The sequence below is a fragment of the Equus asinus genome, chromosome 16, assembly GCF_041296235.1.
Source record: "Equus asinus isolate D_3611 breed Donkey chromosome 16, EquAss-T2T_v2, whole genome shotgun sequence".
In the NCBI taxonomy this organism is placed as follows: Eukaryota; Metazoa; Chordata; class Mammalia; order Perissodactyla; family Equidae; genus Equus; species Equus asinus.
Window position 1 is genome coordinate 8,394,256 of NC_091805.1, and position 22,767 is coordinate 8,417,022.

The following is a 22,767-nucleotide window of genomic DNA, read 5'->3' on the forward strand; positions in this document are numbered from 1 at the left end:
TTAACCACTAGGCCATCAGGGCTGGCTCTTTTAGTAATTCTTAATAAATTACTTATGCCAGACTAAAAGATAATATAATGATTTTAAAAAATTAACCTTGGTGTTAAAAAATCCCTTCTAAGATCCAGTACCTGCTCTTAGCACTTTTAGTCAACATTATACTGGTTACTTCCCAGTGCAATAAGGCAAGAAAAACAAATAAAAGGCACAGAGATTGGCAAGGAAAAGTAAAAACTATCTTTATTACCTGATGACATGATCATCTATAGAAAATCCTAATGAATCTACAAGAAATTATATAACTAATATATAAATTTAGCAATATGAAAAAATCATATGTATTTCTATATGTTAGCAAGGAATGATTAGAAAATAAAATTTGAAAATATTCTCATTTATGATAGCATTAAAAAATGCAAAATACTTGAGATAAATTTAACAAAATATGTGCAAGACTTGTACACTGAAAACTACAAAACACTCTGAGAGAAATTGTAAAAGATCTAAATAAATGGAGAGATAGACCATGTTCACAAAACAGAAGATTCAATACTTTTAAGATATCAATTCTCCCCACATTAATCTATACATTCAACACTATCTCAAAAAAATTCCCGCAGGCAGTGCCATGGAGGAAAGATGGCCCGTTCAAAAAAATGGTGCTAGATCAACTGGACATCCAAGGCAAAAAAATAAACCTTGACTTAAAATCACATCTTATACAAAATTAACTGGTTCATAGAATTAAATGTAAAATGTAAAGGTATAAGACTTTTAGGAAAAAAACATAGGAGAAAATCTTAGGGACTGGAGCTAGCAAAGAGTTCTTAGACGTGGCACAAGCCATAAAACAAAGATCAATAAATTAAACCTAATCAAAAATAAAAACTTTTCTCTGCCAAAGACCTGTTTAATAGGTTGAAAAGACAAGCTACAGAGTGGGAGAAAAATTTTTGCAAAACATATATGTGACAAAGAACTAGTATCTAGAATATATAAAGACCTTTGAACTCAATAGCAAAAACTAATCCAATTAGAAAATGGGCAAAAGAAACCAAGAGACATTAGGAAAATGCAACAAAACCACAATGATACAGCACTATACACTATCTGTTTATGGACTGAATGTTTGTGTCCCTCCAAAATTAATGTGTCGAAGCCCTAACCCCCCCAGTGTGATGGTATTTGGAGGAGGGGCCTTTGGGAGGTAATTAGGTTTAGAAGAAGTCATTAAGGTGGGGTACTCTTGATAGGGTCAGTGTCCTTATAAGAAGAGAAAGAGACACCAGAACACTCTCCCCTACATGAGGGCAGACGAAAAGACAGCCATCTGCAAGGCAGTAAGAAAGCCCTCATCTGGGAAGCAACAGGCTGACACAATGACCTTCAGCTTCCCAGCCTCCAGAACCGTAAGAAATAAATCTCCTACTGTTTAAGCCATCCAATCTATGGTATTTTGTTACAGCATTCTGGGCTGACTAACATACTACCAGAATGGGTAAAATAAAAAATTGTGACCATACCAAGTGCTGGCAAGGATGCAGAGAAACACTCATACACTGCTGGGAATGTAAAATGGACAATATTTTGGCAGTTTCTTATAAAACTAAACATTTAATTACTATTCAACCCAGCAACTGCACTCTTAGTTGCACTCAGACCCAGCCAAGTGCAACATCTTTTTTTTTCTTGAGGATGTGAAATCTTTATTAGGGAGGGAGCTCTGAATGCACCAGGATCTGGGGGTGAGCCTTCCAGAGACAACTATGGACAGTAAGTACACAGAGGGGACATGGGCTATCCTCCCCAATCACCAGAGTGGTGGAACACACACAGTCCCAGGACCCAGCCCCAGAAAGCGCCCCCTGCCCATGCACCCCCTCAAGCAGCCAGCTTCACGCATTTCCAAAGACAGCATTTATCCCAAAGAATAAAGACATATTTTCCAAAAAAAAACTTAACATGAATGTTTATGGCAGCTTTATTCATAATGGCCCCAAACTGGAAATAATCCAAAGGTCCTTCAACAGGTGAATGGTTAAGCAAACTATGGTACATTCTTACCACGGAATATTACTCAGCAATAAAAACAACAAACTATTGATGTATACAACAACTTGGATAAATTACCATGGAATTAAGCTGAGTGAAAAAAAGTCAACCTAAAAGGTTACATACAATATCCTCAAAATGACAAAATTAAAGAAACAGGAACATATTAGTGGTTGCTAGGGTTAAGGGACAGGGAGAGGACAAAGGGCAATAGTTGTGCTCATAAAAGGGGAACAGTGACGGTGATGTTCTATAGCTTGACTATAAATGTCAATATTCTGATTGTAATATTACACCACCGTTTTACAAGATGTTTCCATTTGAGGAAAGTGGGTGAGGCGTACATGGAATCTCTATGTATTATTTCTCACAACTTGTATGTGAACCTACAATTATCTCAAAATAAAAAGTTGAATTAAAAAAAGATCAAGCAGGCTTTTACGCAGTAATTATTTGATCTATAGATTCAATACCATTCTAATCAAAATCCTACCAAGTTTTTATCTTTCATAGAAATCGACAAGTTGAATTTAAACATTCATCAAGAACTATAAAGTTCAAAGGGCCATGATTCACACAGGAACTGTTTCCTCTGATTTCTGATCAGAAGTCTAAAGCTTAATTATTTAATTTAATTCATATTATCTTGTTCTATTATATAGCTATCTATGATTTTTCTATGTTTTAATTGCAATATGCAAAACTATAGCTGATTAAAATGCCATTTAAACATCCCACTAACAGTTCAAGTGAATCAGGTTACAGTCTGTGCCCTAAAGCAAACCAAGTTGTATACTGTAAGTTTAAATATAGATTGTTCAGACAATCGGAGACAACTGGCAAATGGTCCATGAAAGGCTATTCTGTAAAGTTTTGTTTCTATGTACTCATCCCAAAATAGTTTGCTGCCAAAATTAAACAAAGGTAGCAATATCTACCACCACAACAAAATCATGTTTTAAAAAGAACTCTAATAAAATTTAAATCACAATACAAGTCCAAAGAAACGGGCTTTTTGTCTGTTCAACAATGGAGAGGAGAGCAGCTTTTATCAAAGAGGAAGCCCAGCACTCCCTGTCTCATCATCTCCATTTCCGTTTCCCGAGCACAGCACGCCCTCTGTCTCCCACTGATCAAGAGATCAGTAAATGCCAGGAGGCCTACGCAGACAGTGAAGTCTAGCGAGGCTCTATCCCAAGGCCAGAAGAAAAATGAGGGGTGCAGAGAGGATCTGGCAGGAAGGGGATAAGATCATACTGAACTGGCATAATCACAATTTTAACTTAAACATTTAATGGGGATTCTAAACACTTTACATCCTGTACTTATTTAACTAAACTATGGCTGATTCACTCAATACCTGAACTTTCTAAACATTAAAATATTTTCCTGGCACATCCGGTATTACCATGATTTAGTTGGAACCTGGCATACTATTCTGGATAGTTAACATCTGGAATGTTAACATTTGGGGAATCTTGATGAAGGGTATCCAGGAATTCTTTGTACTACTTTAGCATCTTTTCCTAAGTCTAAAATTGTCAAAATAAAAAATAAATTTAAGAATCCATCCAATTCATCTTATCAGGGACTAAGATTGCAGAGCACCTCAGCCTCCTCCATGTCCTCTTCTTTGTATTACACCCATTGGGGGAAGTCCCCTACGTGGGGGGGGCCCGCACCCTCCAACTGCTTATGACTGGATATGGGTAAATATGAAACAAAGTGAGAGACAGAAGGCTATTCTCTAGATTCCAATTCAGTTTTGCCACTCATAACACTATTATGATCCCTACTGAACAACTTCTGCTTATTTTTCCCTTTTCATAGAATTAACTGGAGGAGTAGGTAGGATAGGTGAATGAGTATTCTCCTGCAATCTTCAATGCCTTCAAAGAGGAAAAGTGAATATATGTACTCTGGAGAGGAGGAAATGGGTTAAATACCAAAATGGGGACTTTCTCTCTTAAAAGTCAGGCAGAAAAGAGGAGAGTGATCTTGTGCTATAAAGAGACACGAAGGGGTGAAGAATAGACATACTGTACTATTTGGGGAGCTCATAGTCTAGTGGAGAAAACAAACATGTAAATAAACAATAACACGACTCTAAGAGGTGCAACAATAAAAGCATATATCAGGTATGACAACACAGAAGAAGGTTAACTCTGAGTTTATCTGGAAAGGTGGTCATGCATACTTGAGACAGGTTTTGAAGGATGAGCAGGAGTCAAATAGACAAGAAGAGGAAGAGCATTTCGGACAGAAGGAATAAAAAGTTTAAAAGCATGGAAGTAAGATACAACATGGCGTACTGAAAGGCACAAGTGTGTCATGGCTGGTGTGCATACAAGTGGTAAGAGACAAGGGTGGGAAGGGCTTGGAAGAACATGAATGCCCTCACATGCCATGCTCGATGCCAGACCCTACCCTGAAGATCTGTGGAAGTCATGGAAGGAGGTTAGAAACAGAGTATCACAATCAGCTTTATATTTAAGACAAATCTTACTGGCAGAACATGGGTGATGCATCATATGATTTTTCGTATCCCTTTCTATTTCCTAATTTCCCCTCCCCTCTCCCTCCTGTCATACAATTCTTTGCATATAGTATGCTTTCAATAAACACTTGCTGAATAAAAAATTTATAGGATAGTACAGGCTAGAAATGACTTCAGAAAGTAGATGGATCTTTAGCTGGGCCTGCAAAGCAGCAGCAGATTTCAGTTGGTGAAGTAGGAAAAAGAATCTATGTAAAGGGACATGGATTAAAAATTAACACCGGGTTTCATGTTTATAAAATGATTTTAATCTATGTGTTCATGAAGATTCAAAGACCAAGAAGAGATTCACAAAAAATCACCAAAGACCATAACACAAAAAAATAAAAGGTGATACATAGTAAAAAAAAGTCTGTTAAGTATACTTACATAAACTCACTGAATGCCAGGAATGAAGGCTACCCCTCTCTCCTTAGAACATTATAAATTAAGAGAAGTAAAAATTATACCTCAAAATTCTGTTCCATTATGTTTCCACCTTTACTCAAACTCTCCATAATGGCCTTATTTCGAAGAATATCTTCTTCACTGAGATGTTCTCTTCTTTTTCTTGATTCTAAAACAAGTCCATTCACCAGATAAAAGTCTGCCAGAAAGTTTCCTACTCTTTCCTAAAACAAAATCAAATATTTCAAAATAATAAAACAAATTAAGTTTGCCTTATATTAAAAGAAAAGTTTTGAAGTAATATACAAGTTTTTTCCATAACTGTAACATTTAGGTGATAATAAATATTCCTTTAGTACTTGAAATTATCAAAATATCTTATACATTCTATTAAGTTAAAAAATATATAAAATTACATATTTCAAATTTGTAAAGGAAAATGTAAAACACACAAGATGTATGGTAGTTAATCTGCAAACGAATTAAACCTAATGAAAATACCACATAGTATTACTTTAGAATCTACTCCCAAGGAGCACAAAGCTATCTGAAAACTTTATTTAGCTGATAGTCAAACATCATGAGTAACAAGGAGGGGTCAGGGATAATTACTGTTCCCATTTTATAGATAGAAAAAAAAGTGGAGTAAAAGAAATAGTCTAAGTCACATAATAATCTCTAGTACAACTAGAATTAATTACCTGTTCCAATACTCTATTCTCTAACAGGATCAAACTTCCAGTTACAGTTGCTTGCTGCTTTCAATAAAGAAGAGAGAACAACAGAGTAGTCTTGCTCACCAATACAATGAAGTGTTTACATTATAGACTGGGGAGAGGGAAACTCAAGTGGTATACAGGACAGCAAGAAAAGAGCTCTTTCCTTTCAGTGAAGTCCTCCTTCAACACTAACCTTCACCTTTTTCACTCACAGGTGGTCAGAGTTTGAAATACTTTACTTCAAAAAAAACGATCAACAACTTACGGAAAACAAGCTTCCCATTTCTACTGTATGCAAATCACTTGGTCTCCATCTTGTTGCTGTTTTCTGGCATTCCAAAACTATGCGTATAGAGTTGTGACCATGTCCACTTCGCTTTCAGTGGCCTCCTTACCGGTCACCAGAAAGCAAAGCATTTTGTACCTGTTTCTACCTACAAAATGGGAACCATAAGCATTACTGACTCCCTCCTTACCTGTCAAAGATTTAAGAAGATCACCTAGACACTGTTCAAGAGCTTTGAGCTGCTTAGCAGTAGCAATAGATGAAAAGCAGCTTCAATTTTTATCTTCTCTTGAAGTGATCCTTCTAATGCTGTCCAGAAGAACAGAGTACAAACAAATAAGACTTTGAAGCAACAAATGGATTACTGTGTAGGATCTTACAATTGGGAATTCTATAATGCTATTTGTTGCCAAATAGGGTTAGAGAACAAAGTTGATGAGCCTAGATCTCATAGTGAGAATTTTTCTGTGGTTGGGAAATACTCAGGTGATTTATCAGTTCTTGAAATCTTATAATGAAAAAGCATTTATCAAGAGTAAACCATCATATCAACAAAAATTTTAAGTGTATATTCCCCATAAATCAGCCATTCTATTTCTTTCTATCTATAACAATTAAAAAGCATGTAAAAGGATGGTAAATGCAACATCATTTATAATGGCAGAAACTGGACACAAATGTGTGTCCATTCATCTAACTGTCCAAAAAGAAGAGACTGGATAAATAAATTACAATACATCTATACTACGGAATACTATGCAGTTGCTAAAAAGAATGAAGTAGCACCACTGATAAGAAAAAGCTTCTAAGACATACTAAAGAGTGAAAAAAACAGTTGCAAAACAATAGATACAATACGACACTTCATGGAAAAATAAAAAAATATCAAGAACTATGGATATTTATGTACATAAAAACATTAAAAAAAGGTTTGAAGGATATACAAATGGAGACTCTTATGCAAGGGGCTCTGGGATCGCCAAGTAGTGGTAAAGGGGGCCTTTTAGCTTTATATGCAAGGCTGTGCAGTAGTCAATTTTATGTCAACTTGGCTAGACTATGATGCCCAATTGTTTGGTCAAACACAAGTCTAGACATCGCTGTGAAGGTAATTTTTAGATGTAATTAACATTTAAATCAGCAGACTTGGAGTAAAGCAGATTACCCTCAATAATGTGGGTAGGCTTCATTCAATCAATTGCAGGCCTTAAGACCAAAGGCTAAGTTTTCCCAAAGGAAAAACAATTCTGCCTCGAGACTACAAAACAGAACTCTACCTGAGATGAGCCTGCAAATTTCAGACTCAAGACCACATCAACTCTTCCCTGATTGACAGCCTGCTAGACTGCTCTACAGATTTCAGACTTGCCAGCTCTTACATTAACATGAGCCAATTCGTTAAAATAAGTGAATCTCTCCCTCCCCTCTCCTTCTCTCTCCATATCTACATAGCTATATCTATATGTGTGGACATATCTATATGTAGATACATACAAAGAGAAAGAGAGAGAGATCTCCTATTGATTTTGTTTCTCAGAGAACCCTGACTAATCCAGGCTGTTTTTGTTTTTCCAGTGAAAATATAGTCATTTCTACTGCGTGTAATAAAAGATAAATATAATTTTTAAAATCAATAAATTCTGGCCCTTATCTGATAGGGTTACTTATTCTTTTTTTTTTTTTCTGAGGAAGATTGGCCCTGAGCTAACATCTATGCCCATCTTCCTCTATTGTATATGTGGGTCACCTGCCACAGCATGGCTTGATAAGCAGTGCATAGGTCTGCACCCAGGATCCGAATTGGTAAACCCTGGGCCCCCAAAGCAGAGTACACAAACTTAACCACTGCGCCACCAGGCGGGCCCCTGGTTACTTATTCTTAACTTTACAGTTGTTTAAAGTGCTTCTTTATACATCTAATTGAATTTTTTTTAATATATTTTGAACAGCCTTACATAACCTTTTGCTTACAGATGAAATGGAAATTACGGAAAGAATTTACAATTCACTAATGGGGAAACCTCCATTGAGATTTAATGACAGTGTTGTAGAAATGTAAGCTTATTTAATTTTAGTCACATATATGGAATACTAAGAAACAGATACTGGTAAGTAAATAGTTTAGAAGTCTAAAAGCAGAAAGGAAAAACTGTCCAGGGAAATAAATTCAAAAGTGTATCCCTCTTTGTGCTCTTCTGAAGGAACAAAACATTAGAAATCTAATGGAATCAAGTGAAGACACTGCTCCCTGTATAATAAGAAGGCAGCTGACAACAAGAATCTTTCCCAACATAGAATTCAAACGAACTGAACTTTCTCTCCCGGCTTCCGTAAGAATATCTTCCAACTCTGTAACCATCCATTATAATTCCCTGTCTGAATTCAAGGAGGAGAGAATAAACCACTTGAAAACAATTCAGTAAGCTACTTCTTCCTGAATTTCCATCACATTATTTTGCAACATTAAATACTAAACAATTGTTAAAGTTGAAAAATCTAGATTTCACATACTGTTTTATCTTCCCGAAAAAGCCATCCTGTTTGGGCACGTGTAAAAGAAATCGATTTGGTTGATAAAGTTGCAGAGTAAATATCACTACTCATCAAAATATCAACCTCTTCTTCCGTTTCCATCTCTGATTCCTGGTGTGGGGGCAAAAGTTAAATATAAGAGTCTAGGAATTCAAAGGTTATTAGTACTATATATGAAAATATCAACAATTAAAATGTTATGAATTTTTAAAAAACAAAAAAGATTCTAAAAAATGTGAAGTGCTACTTATTCTAAAAACAAATACATATTTTAAACTTCATATATCTAAATAAGTTACAACTATGATTAACTATGAACCTACAAATACAGGACACATGAAATACAGTACTCTTACACTGCTACAGACGTGTAATGGAAACAATGCTAGACCACCCATTACAGAAAGACAGAATATGCAGAGCAATGTTAAAGATTACTTTAAGAATTAAGTTAACAGGTCTGAGACAAAATGCCCACAGGAAGGTCTGTTTTCTTTACATACAGATGACTCTTACTTTAGTTATTTTTAATCCAAAGACCCACAGCTACCATTTGAGCCTTTGCTTTCCAGTAGTTCTAAGTGGAAGGAAGTAAGGAAGGGAGAGAAGGAAAGAGGGAATGAGGGAAGGAAAAGAGGAAGGAGGAAAGAAAGGAAACGAGGCCAGAAGGGATCTTCTCTATATTCCTTAAAGAAAGAAAAGGAATCCACAAATATCAACCCATGATTTCCAAACTAAGTAAGTACCCTTGGTTCAGGTTTTATTCTCTACATATTTCCCAGTGCTGGCATATAAAACTTGACCAATAATTATCATAATATTTTTTGCTTGAGGAAGATTAGCCCTGAGCTAACATCTTTGCCAATCTTCCTCCACTTTATATGTGGGTCACTGCCACAGCATGGCTGATGAGTGGTGTAGGTCCACACCCAGAATCCAAACCCATGAACCTAGGCCACTGAAGCAGAGTCCACTGAACTTAACCACTACGCCATGGGGTCAGCCTCCAATAATTATTATTTTTGTTGTTGTTGGTTTTTTGCTTTTGGTTTTGTTTGACGAAGATGAACCCTGAGCTAATATCCATGGCCATCTTTCTCTATTTTATATGTGGGATGCCTGCCACAGCATGGCTTGATAAGCAGTGCATAGTTCTGCGCCCGGGATCCAAATCAGCGAACCCCAGGCTGCCAAAGTGGAGTGCATAAACTTAACCGCTATGCCACTAGGCTGGTCCCAATAATAATTATTTTTTAAATGAGAAAAAAAGAAAGCTCTGTGCTTGCTTCAAGGACAGAAGTCTAAGTGATCAGGTACAGAGAGCAGGGGAGTAGGTATATGAGATTCTATTCTGTAACAGACCATAAGAGAGTCTCTGATACTTAGGACCACAAGATCCTAAGAAAAAAGGGATATAAAAGGATTATACAGAATTGTTAAAGATTATGCTTCAAACATACAAATCAACTAGGATTTTATGTATTAGCTGAGAACAACATTATATATAACACTGTCTATGAAGAAATTTGCTTTGGGGTGAGCCCAGTGGCACAGCACTTAAGTTCGCATGTTCCGCTTTGGTGGCCCGGGGTTCGCTGGTTAGGATCCCAGGCATGGACCTATGCACCACCTGTCAAGCCATGCTGTGGCAGGTGACCCACATATAAAGTAGAGGGAGATGGGCATGGACATTAGCTCAGGGCCAGTCTTCCTCAGCAAAAAAAGAGGAGGATTGGTGGCAGATGTTAGCTCAGGGCTAATCTTCCTCAAAAAAAAAGAGAAAGAAATTTGCCTTAAGTCTCAAACACCAGATTTCCAAATAAACTTTTGGAACAGAAATCTTCTACAAATCATAGTCGGCCCATCTCCTACAGACATCATTGTAAAAGACCTATTGTTAATTACATTCATTCAACAAACATTTATTGAACAGTTACTACTTATATATGCATATTAGCATAAGTAACAAGTATTCCCTGCCTTGAGGATTATTGCTCAAAATCTAGCTTTTACATATTTTCTTAGACATAAAATATACACACCCATATACCCTAAATACCAGTCCTTTGGTGATTTCATCAATACTATAACATCAGTTAATACACCACTAGCCTTAATCTCTGGCTTCTCTTTAAGTACCATATTTCCAAGACATCTGTTGCCTAGTTAGCTATCCTGTTGTCATTTAATATGCAAGGGGTCAAATTATTTAATAAATATCCAAGTGTCTGGAATAAAGGTCGGCAAACTATAGCCAGCAGGACAAATCCAGTCCATCCACTGTTTTTATAAATAGAATTTTATTGGAACATAGCCATATTCACTCCTTTACATATTGTCTACGGCTGATTTTATGCTAGTAACAGCAGAGTTGAGCAGTTGTGACAGAGACCATATGGCCCACAAACATATCTAAATATCTAAAATATTGACTCTCTCTCCCTTTACAGAAAGAGTTTGCTAAACTCTGGCCTAGAATGTACTGATGCTTTATTAGGTACCAGAGAATACAACTAAAAGACCCCATAACCATAAGGAGTTTAGCCCAATAGAGGAAGAAAGTGATTATAAACAAACACAGCATTAGAGGCTCCATGGTACCAGATTTAGTGGGAACATAAAACAATAGTCATCTCGCAGGGGAGGAAGTAACACTAAGCAGGTGCCCCAGGGGTATGAGGGTACAAGAAGGGTATTCCAGAAGCAGAAACAACATGAACAAAGAAACAAAACGCTAAATACCGTGACTCATCTGAAAAATTGCAAAGAGCTCAATATGATCTAAGCTCTAAGTATCTAAGATATCAGTATCTAAGATAGTAAGGTAATAAAAAGGCTGGAAAAGCAAGCAAAAGCCAGGTCACAGAAGGAACCACGCTGTGCTAAGAAGTTTGGATTTCACTCTTTAAGGAACAGAGATCTTTTAAAGTGTCTTTAACGAAGGTAGGTTTCATACATTTGTTTCTAATGTTCAATCTCCAATATGCAGGATAATTTAGAAGCAGACAAGAAGGGGGCCAGGAAGATCATTTATGAGGCTTTTTGCAATAGTCCAGTTGAGAGAAAATGAATATTTAAATTATGGCAGTAACCATGAATAAAAAAAGGATAATGATAAGACATTAGGGGGACAGAAATGACCACACGTGTTCTCTAATTAGGAAGCACGGAGTACAAGAAAAGATGAGGAAAAGGGCAATTTTGGAGGGAAAATATGAGTTAGTCTTAGATGAGCTGAATTTTGAGGTACCTGGCAGACATATATGATATCTATTAGGCAAATATATAGGTCTCTACTCAGAAAATCTGTCTGGGATACAAATACCTACTTGTGAATCACCAATCTATAGGAGAGAGGTAGAGCTGTGGGAAAGGAAGGGATTATTCTGACAGTTTGTAAAAATGAGAACCACATCAAGGGCATATGAATATTCAAGAGGTGAGCAGAGAAAAAGAAAAAGGCAAAGGAGAATAAGAAGGAGAGAGGAGAAAAGAACAACTGACCAAGGTCAAATCACAAAGGAACGAAATGTTAAAAACTGAGTTACCAACAATAGCAAATACTTCAGAGAAGTCTAATAAATAGAGGGTTGAAACAAGTATATTGATTTTAGCACTGGAATCAAAATGAACGTCATCGAAAACCCAAACCTATTCCATTTTCCAATGTCCCAATTCTATCAGTGGTGCCACCATCACTCCACTACACTCATCCTTAAATCTTCCCAATTCCTAATTCACTACAAACTATTAGCAAGTCCTTTTATTTCATTCTTTGGAATGTAAATCATACGTTCTCTTTCTTAATTATTCACTACATCATCCTAGTAAAGATCCTCATCACCTCTCAACTGTAGAACTGTAAAAACTTCTCACATAATTTCCCCGCCTCCAATCTGTCCCTTTCCCAATCCATCTTGCATACTAACTGTGTGATCTTGGAGATGTCATTTAACATTTATTAAGCCTCAATTTTCTCATCTGTAAAATAGAGACAATAAAACTACTTACTTTGACAGGTTATTTTAAGGAGTTAATGAGAAGAGCTGTAAAGCACTTAAATTCTAGTCCCAAAATGCTGGCAATTAATGCTTAACTATGATAGTAATTGATATACACTATTAATACAATATCACTGTCTATAGAACCTAGCAGTGTCTAGCGTTTATTACATCCTTGATAAATGTTTGAGAGAGTAAGGGAGGGAAGGAGGGAAAGTGCAAGAAATATATAAGATTAATTCACTTAAATTACTTTTGGATCGTATCAATACCTTGTTTAAGAATCTATGACTCTCTGTTGCCACCTACAGCAGACCATAAATTATGTTAGCTGGCTTTTTTTTTTTTTTTGAGGAAGATTAGCCCTGAGCTAACATCTGCCACCAATCCTCCTCTTTTTGCTGAGGAAGACTGGCCCTGAGCTAACATCCATGCCCATCTTTCTCTACTTTATATGTGGGACACCTACCACAGCATGGCACGACAAGCAGTGGGTAGGTCTGTAGCCGGGATTCAAACCGGCAAACCCCAAGCCACCAAAGCAGAACGTGCGAACTTAACCGCTGCACCAGTGGGCCGGCCCCTATCTGGCTTTTAAGGCCTTCCAGAAACCATGTTCCCAGGCTCAATAAGAGAAACCTTCACTGCAGTCAGGCCTCTTTTCTGTTTCCTAAACCAACCATTCTCATTCCTACTCCCCTCATTTTATTCATCCTGTTTCCTCCACAAGGAATGACTTTGATTCTTTTCCTCCTCCAATCTAAATCTTCATTGCTCAGCGCCAGGTAGAAAACTATTTACTTCAATAGTACACACACATCTCATCAACAGATATGACAGCAGGAAGGTCTAATCTAAGAGATGTTGAGGAAGGAGCCACAAGACGTGGTGAATGACAAGGTGGGGAAATAATAAAAACAAAATAAATGCAACAGTGACAAAACAAAACGCTGACTTTGTAGGACTATCAATATATAGATTCTGGAAAAGCTTTTTCTTTGGTTTATAGCAGGGAAGGGACATTCAGGGAACAAAGGATAACGATAATGGTGCATATGGTTTTTCAATGGTGTTTGTCGAGGCAACACCAACATGCAGATACGATGTGACAGAAAGAAGAATATTTTGTACTCTAAGAGGGAGAAGACAGAAAAAAGAAAGGTACCCATAGAGTTAGGAAAAGCAGAAGAGTACAGAGAGAGCTAACAAAGTTGTTCATATTACTGAGATAGAGATGGTCAGCAACATTAAAAGAAACTAAGGTCGCAAGATAACAAATGGTGAAAGGGCCAGCACAGGTTCAATAAACAAGAACTAAGAGAAGTTGGAGTTCATTTAACTAGAGTGAATTTTAAGCAAACAGACTCAATGGATTGGTCAGGATTGAGACCAGATGATAAAATTTTTTTAAAAAGCCAGTGGTAAGGAAATGAAAGCTTTGGTAATGAACCACCTCAATTATACTTGCCTTTTAAAACAATTACACTGAGGCTTGGTTGCATACGTAGGCTTTTTTTTAAACCACTTAGAGGAATACTGATAAGACAACATGCTCACCTCATGATGTATTCGCTGATAAACTTTTTGTTCATTGTCTAATACTACAAAAGATTCAGAGGGTGCCGCATCCCCATTGAAAATGAAGCTTAAATCCCCTCGTTGGCACTTCATGTCAGTAAAGTCTATGAGAGTAGTGTCAAGCCTGTGAAAGATGGGTAGATGAGAAATTCTGACAAATAAAATTTCGATAAAACTCTACAATAATTAAACAAGCTTTATTCCTTCTAAACTCAAACCAAGATAATAATACCATATTTCAAAGTCAAATTTAGAGATAAAAGCTAAATTTAAAATATCTTATTAAAAAACATCAAAAGAATAATTAAATATATATTCCATTTTACCTATATTTCATTTTTCTGAATACATACTTCATTAATCCAGCAAGAAAAAGCCTGCTTCCTCATCATTGAAGCATTTACCTAACTGTACCCTTATTCCCTACCATTTCCCTTACTGTACCAACTGCATAAAAGTTACTTCAACTGGTAAGGGCAGAAAAGGAAAGCAGACCTGTCTAACATTCTTCAATCCCTGAAGACCATGTTGCTAGCTCGGCAGAGTGCCTAAGAGGGGTACAGCAAAGGGTGGACCACATTATTGGACTAAGGACTATGTGTCTACAGTCTCGCCTTTTTGATCTACATCTATGCCTTAGCCCGAACCATCCAGTACCAAAACTTACTTCATCCTTCAACTTGACAAACCATTTAACTTAATCCAAATTCTTGGCCTTTCTGTTTGACTTCCCAGATTCCGATTAGCATTCTCTTTCCCAGAATTCTCCTTTCCGACATCCCCGCAGCCTGAGATCATTGTGGATTATGGATCATTCCTATGTCAAATACTCACGGATTCATACACTTTTGGGTTTATTGTGCTCTTTGGTAACCAAGATCTGTCATGGTCTAGCCCAATGTGTTGGTCTCACATAAACTCCACAAATCACTACTTGCTGAAATTAGGAAGAATACTTTAATGGAAAAGTTTCCAAGTACCCTGAAGTGCTTTAATCTCGCACAAGGCTTCGTAGGAGATCACCACATCAGGATCTCTCTGACTGGCTGCTGAAAACACAGTCCTTAATCTAAGAAATGGGTTGACCCAGCTGTTAAGAAATGCTGATCACACCAAAGGGAAGTGCTTTAACTCTTTGTGAGAGACCCACCCTGGCTACTGAGTTTCGAAGACAACTATATGTATTCATTACTTTGTAGGTTTTTCAGTTCTCATACCAGACAAGGCAAAGTAAGTGGGCATTCTTGGTTTTCCTACACAGAAAAAGCTGAGAAATGAAACATATCTCACATGCTGTTATCAAAAGAATAACTAGGGTTACATATAATTTATCACCAAAACTAATACCTTTTAAAAGTGAAGGTGATACTATTAATAGTTTTACCAGGACAACAGAAATGACCCAGAGCAAACAGGGAAGTACGTTACCTGACATATAAGGGGCTCTTTGCTGAGCCATGTAAAATATACACATCCCTCAGAATGAAATCAAGAAGTGCCAAATAGAGCAAGTCACCAACTCCCATAGGAGTGAACCCTGCCTGCTACCTTATAGCTGAATTCTAGCTCCTGGTCCAATTCTAGTGCCTACTACTATACACTAAACACATCCTGCTATTGCTTGTACATGTGGGATAAGAGAAAATAATGCTAATAAAAGGGGCTCGTCCCTTACCTCTATAAAATGCAGGCTACTGACAGTGTCAAAAAGGAACAGATCATTTGATATAAGTGGCCTATTTGGACTCCAAGCTTCAGCTACCAAGGAACTCTACACCCCACATAAAAGAAGAAATGGGCCAGTACAGTCTTCTGCCTCCTTCCCTTCTTGCCCATTCTGGGTGGATGGTAGTGGGCTGCAAGGGGTGGGGGTGGGAATAGTGAGGGAAGAGATGCACAAAGAGACAGAGAGACAAAGACAGACTGACATGGTGACATTTGAGTTCTTAGATCTAGTCACACCTAAAATCTGTAATAAAGTCAATTTTTATTTCACTTGTGTTTTTATAATTTGCAGCTGAAAGAGAACTATCTAATACATCTTCTGCAATATCCCTGACATATTAGATGGCCTACTAAGCTGTATCACAATACTTATAATGATATAATTTATCATGATGCTTTTTTAAGGTATTAACTAGTCTTGACTTTAAGCCTATGAGCCTAAATATTTTTTATTTTCCATGTAATATTTTCTATTTTTGCTATGTAGTTATCCAAGAAGAACAAAAACTTCTTTATACCAATGCAAAAATTTGAATAGAAAAATATTCTTTTTGAGATAAAAACTTGAAAAATGCCAAGTAACACAGAAAAAGGAAACAGAGCCTTCCCTTGAGACAAAAGCCTGAAACGAGGCAAAGTTTGCATGATCATTTCACTCAGTTGTTACACATTACCTCATCATTACTAATATTAATAGTGAAAGTATTTGTTAGTATTCTCAACAATAAAGTTGCTCATATTTTCCAATTCCTACTAAAGTATTAATTTCTCCTTGAGATCAGAGAAGATATTTTAAATGATCACATGGCTGTCACGAGATACAAGCAAACTTTAAAGATTTCCTTGGACATAATTTAAAATTCAACTTCATTTGAAGTGATTTTTAAAAAAACTAATCATCTCATGATGTTCAAATTTGAAAGTTTTTATTTAATGTTAACAGGTTTTTTTTCCTTAAATAGATTCTTGTCATCTATGTAAAAAAACCTTTGCCATCCATCCTAAAAGCTAGCCTCTCCATTAATCTGGTAAAGCCTCCTTGGGAAGAGAGCTTTAGAACCTACCACCTTTCTCCTCATCTTCAGCTGCTGGTAAGCCCCAGGTCTGAGTCTCTTGCTAAATTACAGTAGCTTCCCCTCAACCTACATTCTCTGACACAACTATTCTCCTTCAGGCTTTTATTCTCATGTCTCTATTTTAACCATTTTGTGGTATTATTATCTATATTTGTTATGAAATATGCATCATATCATTTACTTTTAAAAGTCATATATTAATGTGAAACAATTTTTTAAAAGAAAGAAGTTCCTTTTTTCCTAAATCTAAGAATCAAACAGAACTAAAACCAACCATTTTTTAAAGTAGCACATGGAAGATAATACTATTCTCCTACATTAACTACCACCTTTGGCAAGCACTCACATTACACATTTTTAAGTTGATAATTCTTTGATGAAACCGTACTATATTGCTAACAATAGGCTGCTGAATTAAATCTACACCATTATTAAATCCTTTCCTAGTTTTTCTTCTACATTTTTCTATATTTTCCAAGGTTTCTATAATGATCATGAATTTAATGTGCATGAGCACTTTCACAATTAGAAACATCTGAGGTGGTTATTTTTTAAAAACAAAACCCAGAAACTTCTATCTTAATCAAATTCTATTGCTTGAGAATAACTACCCTAGAACTCACTTCCAACTAAAGGTTACCTCTTCACTGTAATTCAACATATTGCATAATAAATCTCGTAAAGAGGTTGATTTTTTTAAATTCCTGCCTTGTGACATGGTAAGAACTGACTGGAAGTCAGAGGTCCTGGCTCAGCCACTAATTCGCAATATGCTCTTGTAAAAATCACTTCACTTCTCTGAACTTTATCATCTATAAAATGAAGAGATTATATGAGATAATCTCTCAAGATTATTTCTAGTTCTAGACCCTTACATATCCAAATTAATATTCTGGAAATATATAAAGACATAGATATAAAAAATTTTTTAGATATATAATTTATAAATGTAGTAATACATACGTATATCTATGTTAGTTGGCATATTTACTAGCATTATATATGGCCTTCATACATTTAACTTATAAACATACCTATATTAATATAAAGCTAAAGATCTAAGGAATGATAGAAGTAAAATTCTGAAATCAGTAAAAACAGATTTTCCATCAGATCCAAACATCAATCTTAGTTTTAAAAGGGAATAGAAGAAAATTAAAATTAGCCTTAAAGTGTTCCACTAGAATGGATAGATAAGTGAATAGACGAATGGACAGAGGCATGGATGGGTAATTAGATGGGGAAGGGTAGAAGGGGGATGGAGAAGAAAAGGACAAGAGTTGGGTCTTCCTTATGTGTCCATTATTCCTTAAAAAGCCAGGATTAGGCAGATGACCATCCTAAATCTTCTCAGCATTATATCATGACCTTCACAGTCTGCCTTCTAGATCGTCTGTAGTTGAATAAGAATAATACTTTGTTTTTGTCAAAACAATATGCCTTTGGTTGCTGATCTGTAGTAGGTCTCAAATGAGATAAAATATTGTGAATATTTTAAAGTATGTTTAAGTTATAAAATACTACATCTAAATGTAAGATATTACTACAGAAAGAAAAGCTTCCTCTAAATCTCAATTTTCTGTTACTCAGAAAAAAATCAAATCACCTTACCTGATATTGATACCTTGTTTGTATATTTTACATGCATCAGAAGGCAGAATTCGGGAAAGCAAAGGCACTGTATTTTTAAAAAGAAAAGGTAAAAGATAACCACCTAAAGTTCTAAGGTGTTACAAATTTTTAAATTAGAAGAATAATGTAAACATTTTACTAATTCATGGAAATTGTAATAATTTCCTTTAAAATTGTACTTTTCCACTTAATATATAAAGCAATTCTGAGCAACTTCAAATGTCTACTATTTAATTGTAATCACCCACCACACTGGACCCCTATCCAACCACCCATAAACACATACAAGAGTAGCAGAGTTGATATGATGCCACTCTTAGGTACATATTGCAGGATATTATTACAGATAAGAAAACAGTGCCCTATGGTGGTAACCAGATGGACCTGGATCCCATCTCATCCTTTAAATATAATATGATTAAATAGCAGGAAAGTAATGTGTATAGTAGAAAGAGACACTTTAAAGCTAAGCAGTTGAATATGAGTTTAAATCCCAAATATGTAACTTTGGCTACTTAAGCTCACTGGACCTCAGTTTCAAAATCTATAAAATGGAATCATACTATTTACCTATAGTTTTATACATTCCAGTGTTGCTCTTATTCATATCATAAGCTATATTCTGATTGTTTTTTATTATTTACTATCTGCTATATTGTAGGGAAATACAAGTTATCTTATGGATGAATAAATCTGTATAACAGGCTATAATAAACTACCACATACAAAAAAAATGTCAAACTCAAAATTCTTGAAATTAAGATCATATCACATGTACATGCGTATGATAAGTGTGTGTATAAGATATATTACATGTATATTTTACAATATCCAGTGTTTTAAAAAAAGGTGATAAGTCAAACTAGGTTAGAAAGAAACAAAGACTTTTGAGAAAATGAAAGCCTAGTTTTTCAGTTAACTTTTTCAAAAGCATCAATATTTTCTATGTAACATTAAAGGTACACCTACTATATCAATGCCTTTTTTAACTCCTTCAAGGTCATTTAATCCAAAATGATTTCTAGCATTGAAGATAGTTTTCTAGACATTTTATTGCACAAAAATAAGAAATTTTACTGCACAGAGGGAATACCAACTAAGAGTTAACCCTAGTCAAAAAATATAAAAAAATCATTTTCTGATAAAATGTTTCCTTATATGAAACACTGGAAGTTGAGAGGAACAGTAATAGTATAGATGTAAATGATCAAAGCTCTTCTTTCATGCTCATTAATTGAGACCGAGTTTTCCTGTCCTGAAATATTTGGTATAGCATGAAAAAGATGATCAGAAGACAGAACTCTAAGTTAATTTCATTTAGCTTAATTTATTACATCTTTTGAATTACTATGGTAACCTAAAAAAAAAAAATTTAGAATCATATCAAAATCTGAATCTGATTATCAAAAATCAGAAAAGGAGGAAGAGAGGAAAGCAGAGAGAAAATAAGAAGCTTGGAAGTAATTTTTCATAAATCATTTCAAAAATTATTTCACAAATAAATCCCAAGAAAATAATCTAATGCAGTAAAGAAAAAAGCCACTTAGAAATAAAACAAGGAGAATTGTAGAATATGCTTGTAGTAATTGAAAATAATGTTTCTGAAGAACATTTAAAGATGTTAACCTTGTCTATGTAAAACAATAAACAGGATATGAAAAAAAAGAAGCTTGGAGATTGAGAAGCAAAAGTTAAGAAAAAAAAGAAAGAAGAAGTATCGAGCAAAAAAAGATTTCTGCTAGATTCTAATGCATTCCAAAAATAGAGCAATTTGCATTGTCCCAATTCTGTGACGACTTTTACCTCCCCCATGTAAATTGAACAATTAAGCTCTCTATATCTTATCTCAGCATAATCTGAGATTCTAACACAGTACTCCAAAGATAGCATAATTCACTGAGCTGAAAAATGAAGAGTTTCTCAATTTTAATTTTGGGTTTGCTATCACTTACTCCCTGATTTTAAGAAGAGTTTCTAGGCCTAATGTTTTGCATCTATGATATGCAAATAACAGTCCCAAATACAGGATGGATATTCTGTAGATTATGAGATAAAGAAATAAAAAGCGATTAGTTTTTCTGCTGAAATGTGTCATATGCACAACACTAAATTTGAAGTAGTCAGTATACTATAAATTATTTAACACTTTACAGTGTATAAAGGGCTTCCTTAAAAAACATTTCACTTCATCCACACCAAAACCAAAGTCTGCAACAGACAGAGCAGTTATTATTGTCCCCATTTTAAAAACGAATATATTGAAGCTCTGAAAAGTTGTGTGATTTGCCATGTCTAATAGTTATGAACCAGGACTTCTGATTCCAACTCAAAGCTTTTTGATACCTAAAAACCCAAGCCGGAATAGGTTAGTTGCCTTCAGGCTTGCCATTAACCAGGTCTGAGGCTACTTTCAGCCAAACGCTGAATGCAGCAGAATAGGGAAGAGAAGAGTGTGCATGCTCCACTACTCCTAGATTAAACTGAACCCTGGATTCTCAATATTTCTTAGCCTCCCCTTATTTCTGGGTTGCTTTTTTTGTTTTTAAATTAGGGGTTTTGACAAGGGGAAGAAACATGCCTACTCTAGAAAAAAACCTTGATAATCGAATCTAATAATAGAGATTATCCAGTGTTTTTAAATCCAAAGTATCTAAGCTAAATCTAGTCAATGAGTTTTAGTTTTTAGAATTACATGACTTCTAACCATGAGATGTTAATAGTTTTGACATGAAATCAGTAAAATCCTTTATCAACAATAAAACACATGGCTTACGTTTTGTATCAAAGTCAAGTTTTCAAAGAAGCGATACTTTCAACAAGTACCTGAGTGGTTGCATCACAAATTTGATTATGCAACATTTATAATGTATTTATAGACATATGCACAATTTCAGGAGTGATTAATGTCCATTTCTATTACTTCATATTACTGAAATGTCACTTTTAAAATATTTTAAAACATTTTGCTCAGCAAGATAAATTGACTATTTTAGAATTCAAACCACTAACAATTACTAAGAGAATCAGTTAAAGAGCCAATATACTCAAGGGACAACCTCAGTTTAAGATCACCAAGTAGGACTTGGTGTCTCTACAGATGGAAAAACATGAGGTGAAAAACTAGTATTCAGGCTTCAGACCATTCTGAGTTGGAGCTATTTTATTACACAAAGCTACTACAAAACTCTTTTTCTCTCAGTGTTCTAGGACCCCGGGACTTCTGAAAGATATATAAAACATACAGGCAAAGTAGGCCTATCAGAGTAACAAAATCATGTGTGATTTTGATGGAGCCAAAACTAGCCTTATGAGTTAGAGCTGTAACAATGTTGGAAAGAACTGATTACATTTAGGGATTAAAACTTTATATTCAGAAAATCTTAATCATCCATGCTGTACAGTATTCTGCAGCTGTTAAAAAAATAAAGTATTTCCTCATGAACAAATATGGTAAGATAATTAAGATACACAAAGTAATAATGACAAACTGTATAATTACATAATAGTATGATCCCATTTAAAAAAAACTAATGCTGGGCTATAGATATGTATTTGTGTGTACATACACACACACAGTTTTGTAAGCACTCAAAAGGGTTTGAAAGTATTCACATGAAACGTATACAATGGCTTCTATAGTTGGAAATATCTGATTTATTTTTATAATTATTTTATGATTTATTTTTATGATTATTTGGGGGATAAATATCACTTAGCATTCAAATATCATTACATCGTAAGAAATAATTCAGATGCTTTGAAAAACACATGTAAACTCATTATATGCAAACCTAGATATAGATTATATTTGAACAAAAATTTTTTTAAAAAAAAACAAAATTTGGTTGTTTTTGTAGTTGTTTAGTTAGTAAAGCAAAGGTCATTAGGATCAAACTTCCAATTTGGACATGAAGGTTTTCTCCTTAAGTGGACTCATGTTTAAAATGGGGAGGGAAAACACTTAGCTTGCTAAGGTAAATCAATAAATGACTGTAAAATATCTAGCAATTCAGGTGCTTCATAAATAACTGGAACAGTGTGCAACCAAATAGTATGTTAAGACAGTGGCTATAAAGTATGCAATAAAATTGGCAAAAATGATTGAAAGACGATAAAATATACAAAAGTAAATAATGTTAACAAAATTCTTCACATTCAGGGTTCTAAGCACTGTATTTTGAAGTTCCTTAAATTCACTAATCTAATAATTCCATAATTATTC

The 22,767-nt window shown here is 35.2% G+C and overlaps 1 protein-coding gene across 4 annotated transcripts in view; it reads right to left on the minus strand.

Annotated features, from left to right (window-relative positions):
• Window positions 1-22,767, minus strand: part of ANKRD13C (ankyrin repeat domain 13C) — an 88,319-nt gene that overhangs the window by 21,619 nt on the left and 43,933 nt on the right. For 2 of the 4 annotated variants that reach the window (XM_070486582.1, XM_070486581.1), the window contains exons 6-10: window positions 18,525-18,591; window positions 14,092-14,236; window positions 8,513-8,644; window positions 5,698-5,751; window positions 5,059-5,220 (exon numbers count right to left, since the gene is read on the minus strand). In XM_070486582.1, coding sequence (XP_070342683.1) covers window positions 5,059-5,220; window positions 5,698-5,751; window positions 8,513-8,644; window positions 14,092-14,236; window positions 18,525-18,591 — 560 coding nt within the window. The remainder of the gene's footprint in view (window positions 1-5,058; window positions 5,221-5,697; window positions 5,752-8,512; window positions 8,645-14,091; window positions 14,237-18,524; window positions 18,592-22,767) is intronic. The other 2 variants (XM_014867259.3, XM_070486583.1) reach the window with 1 other exon arrangement.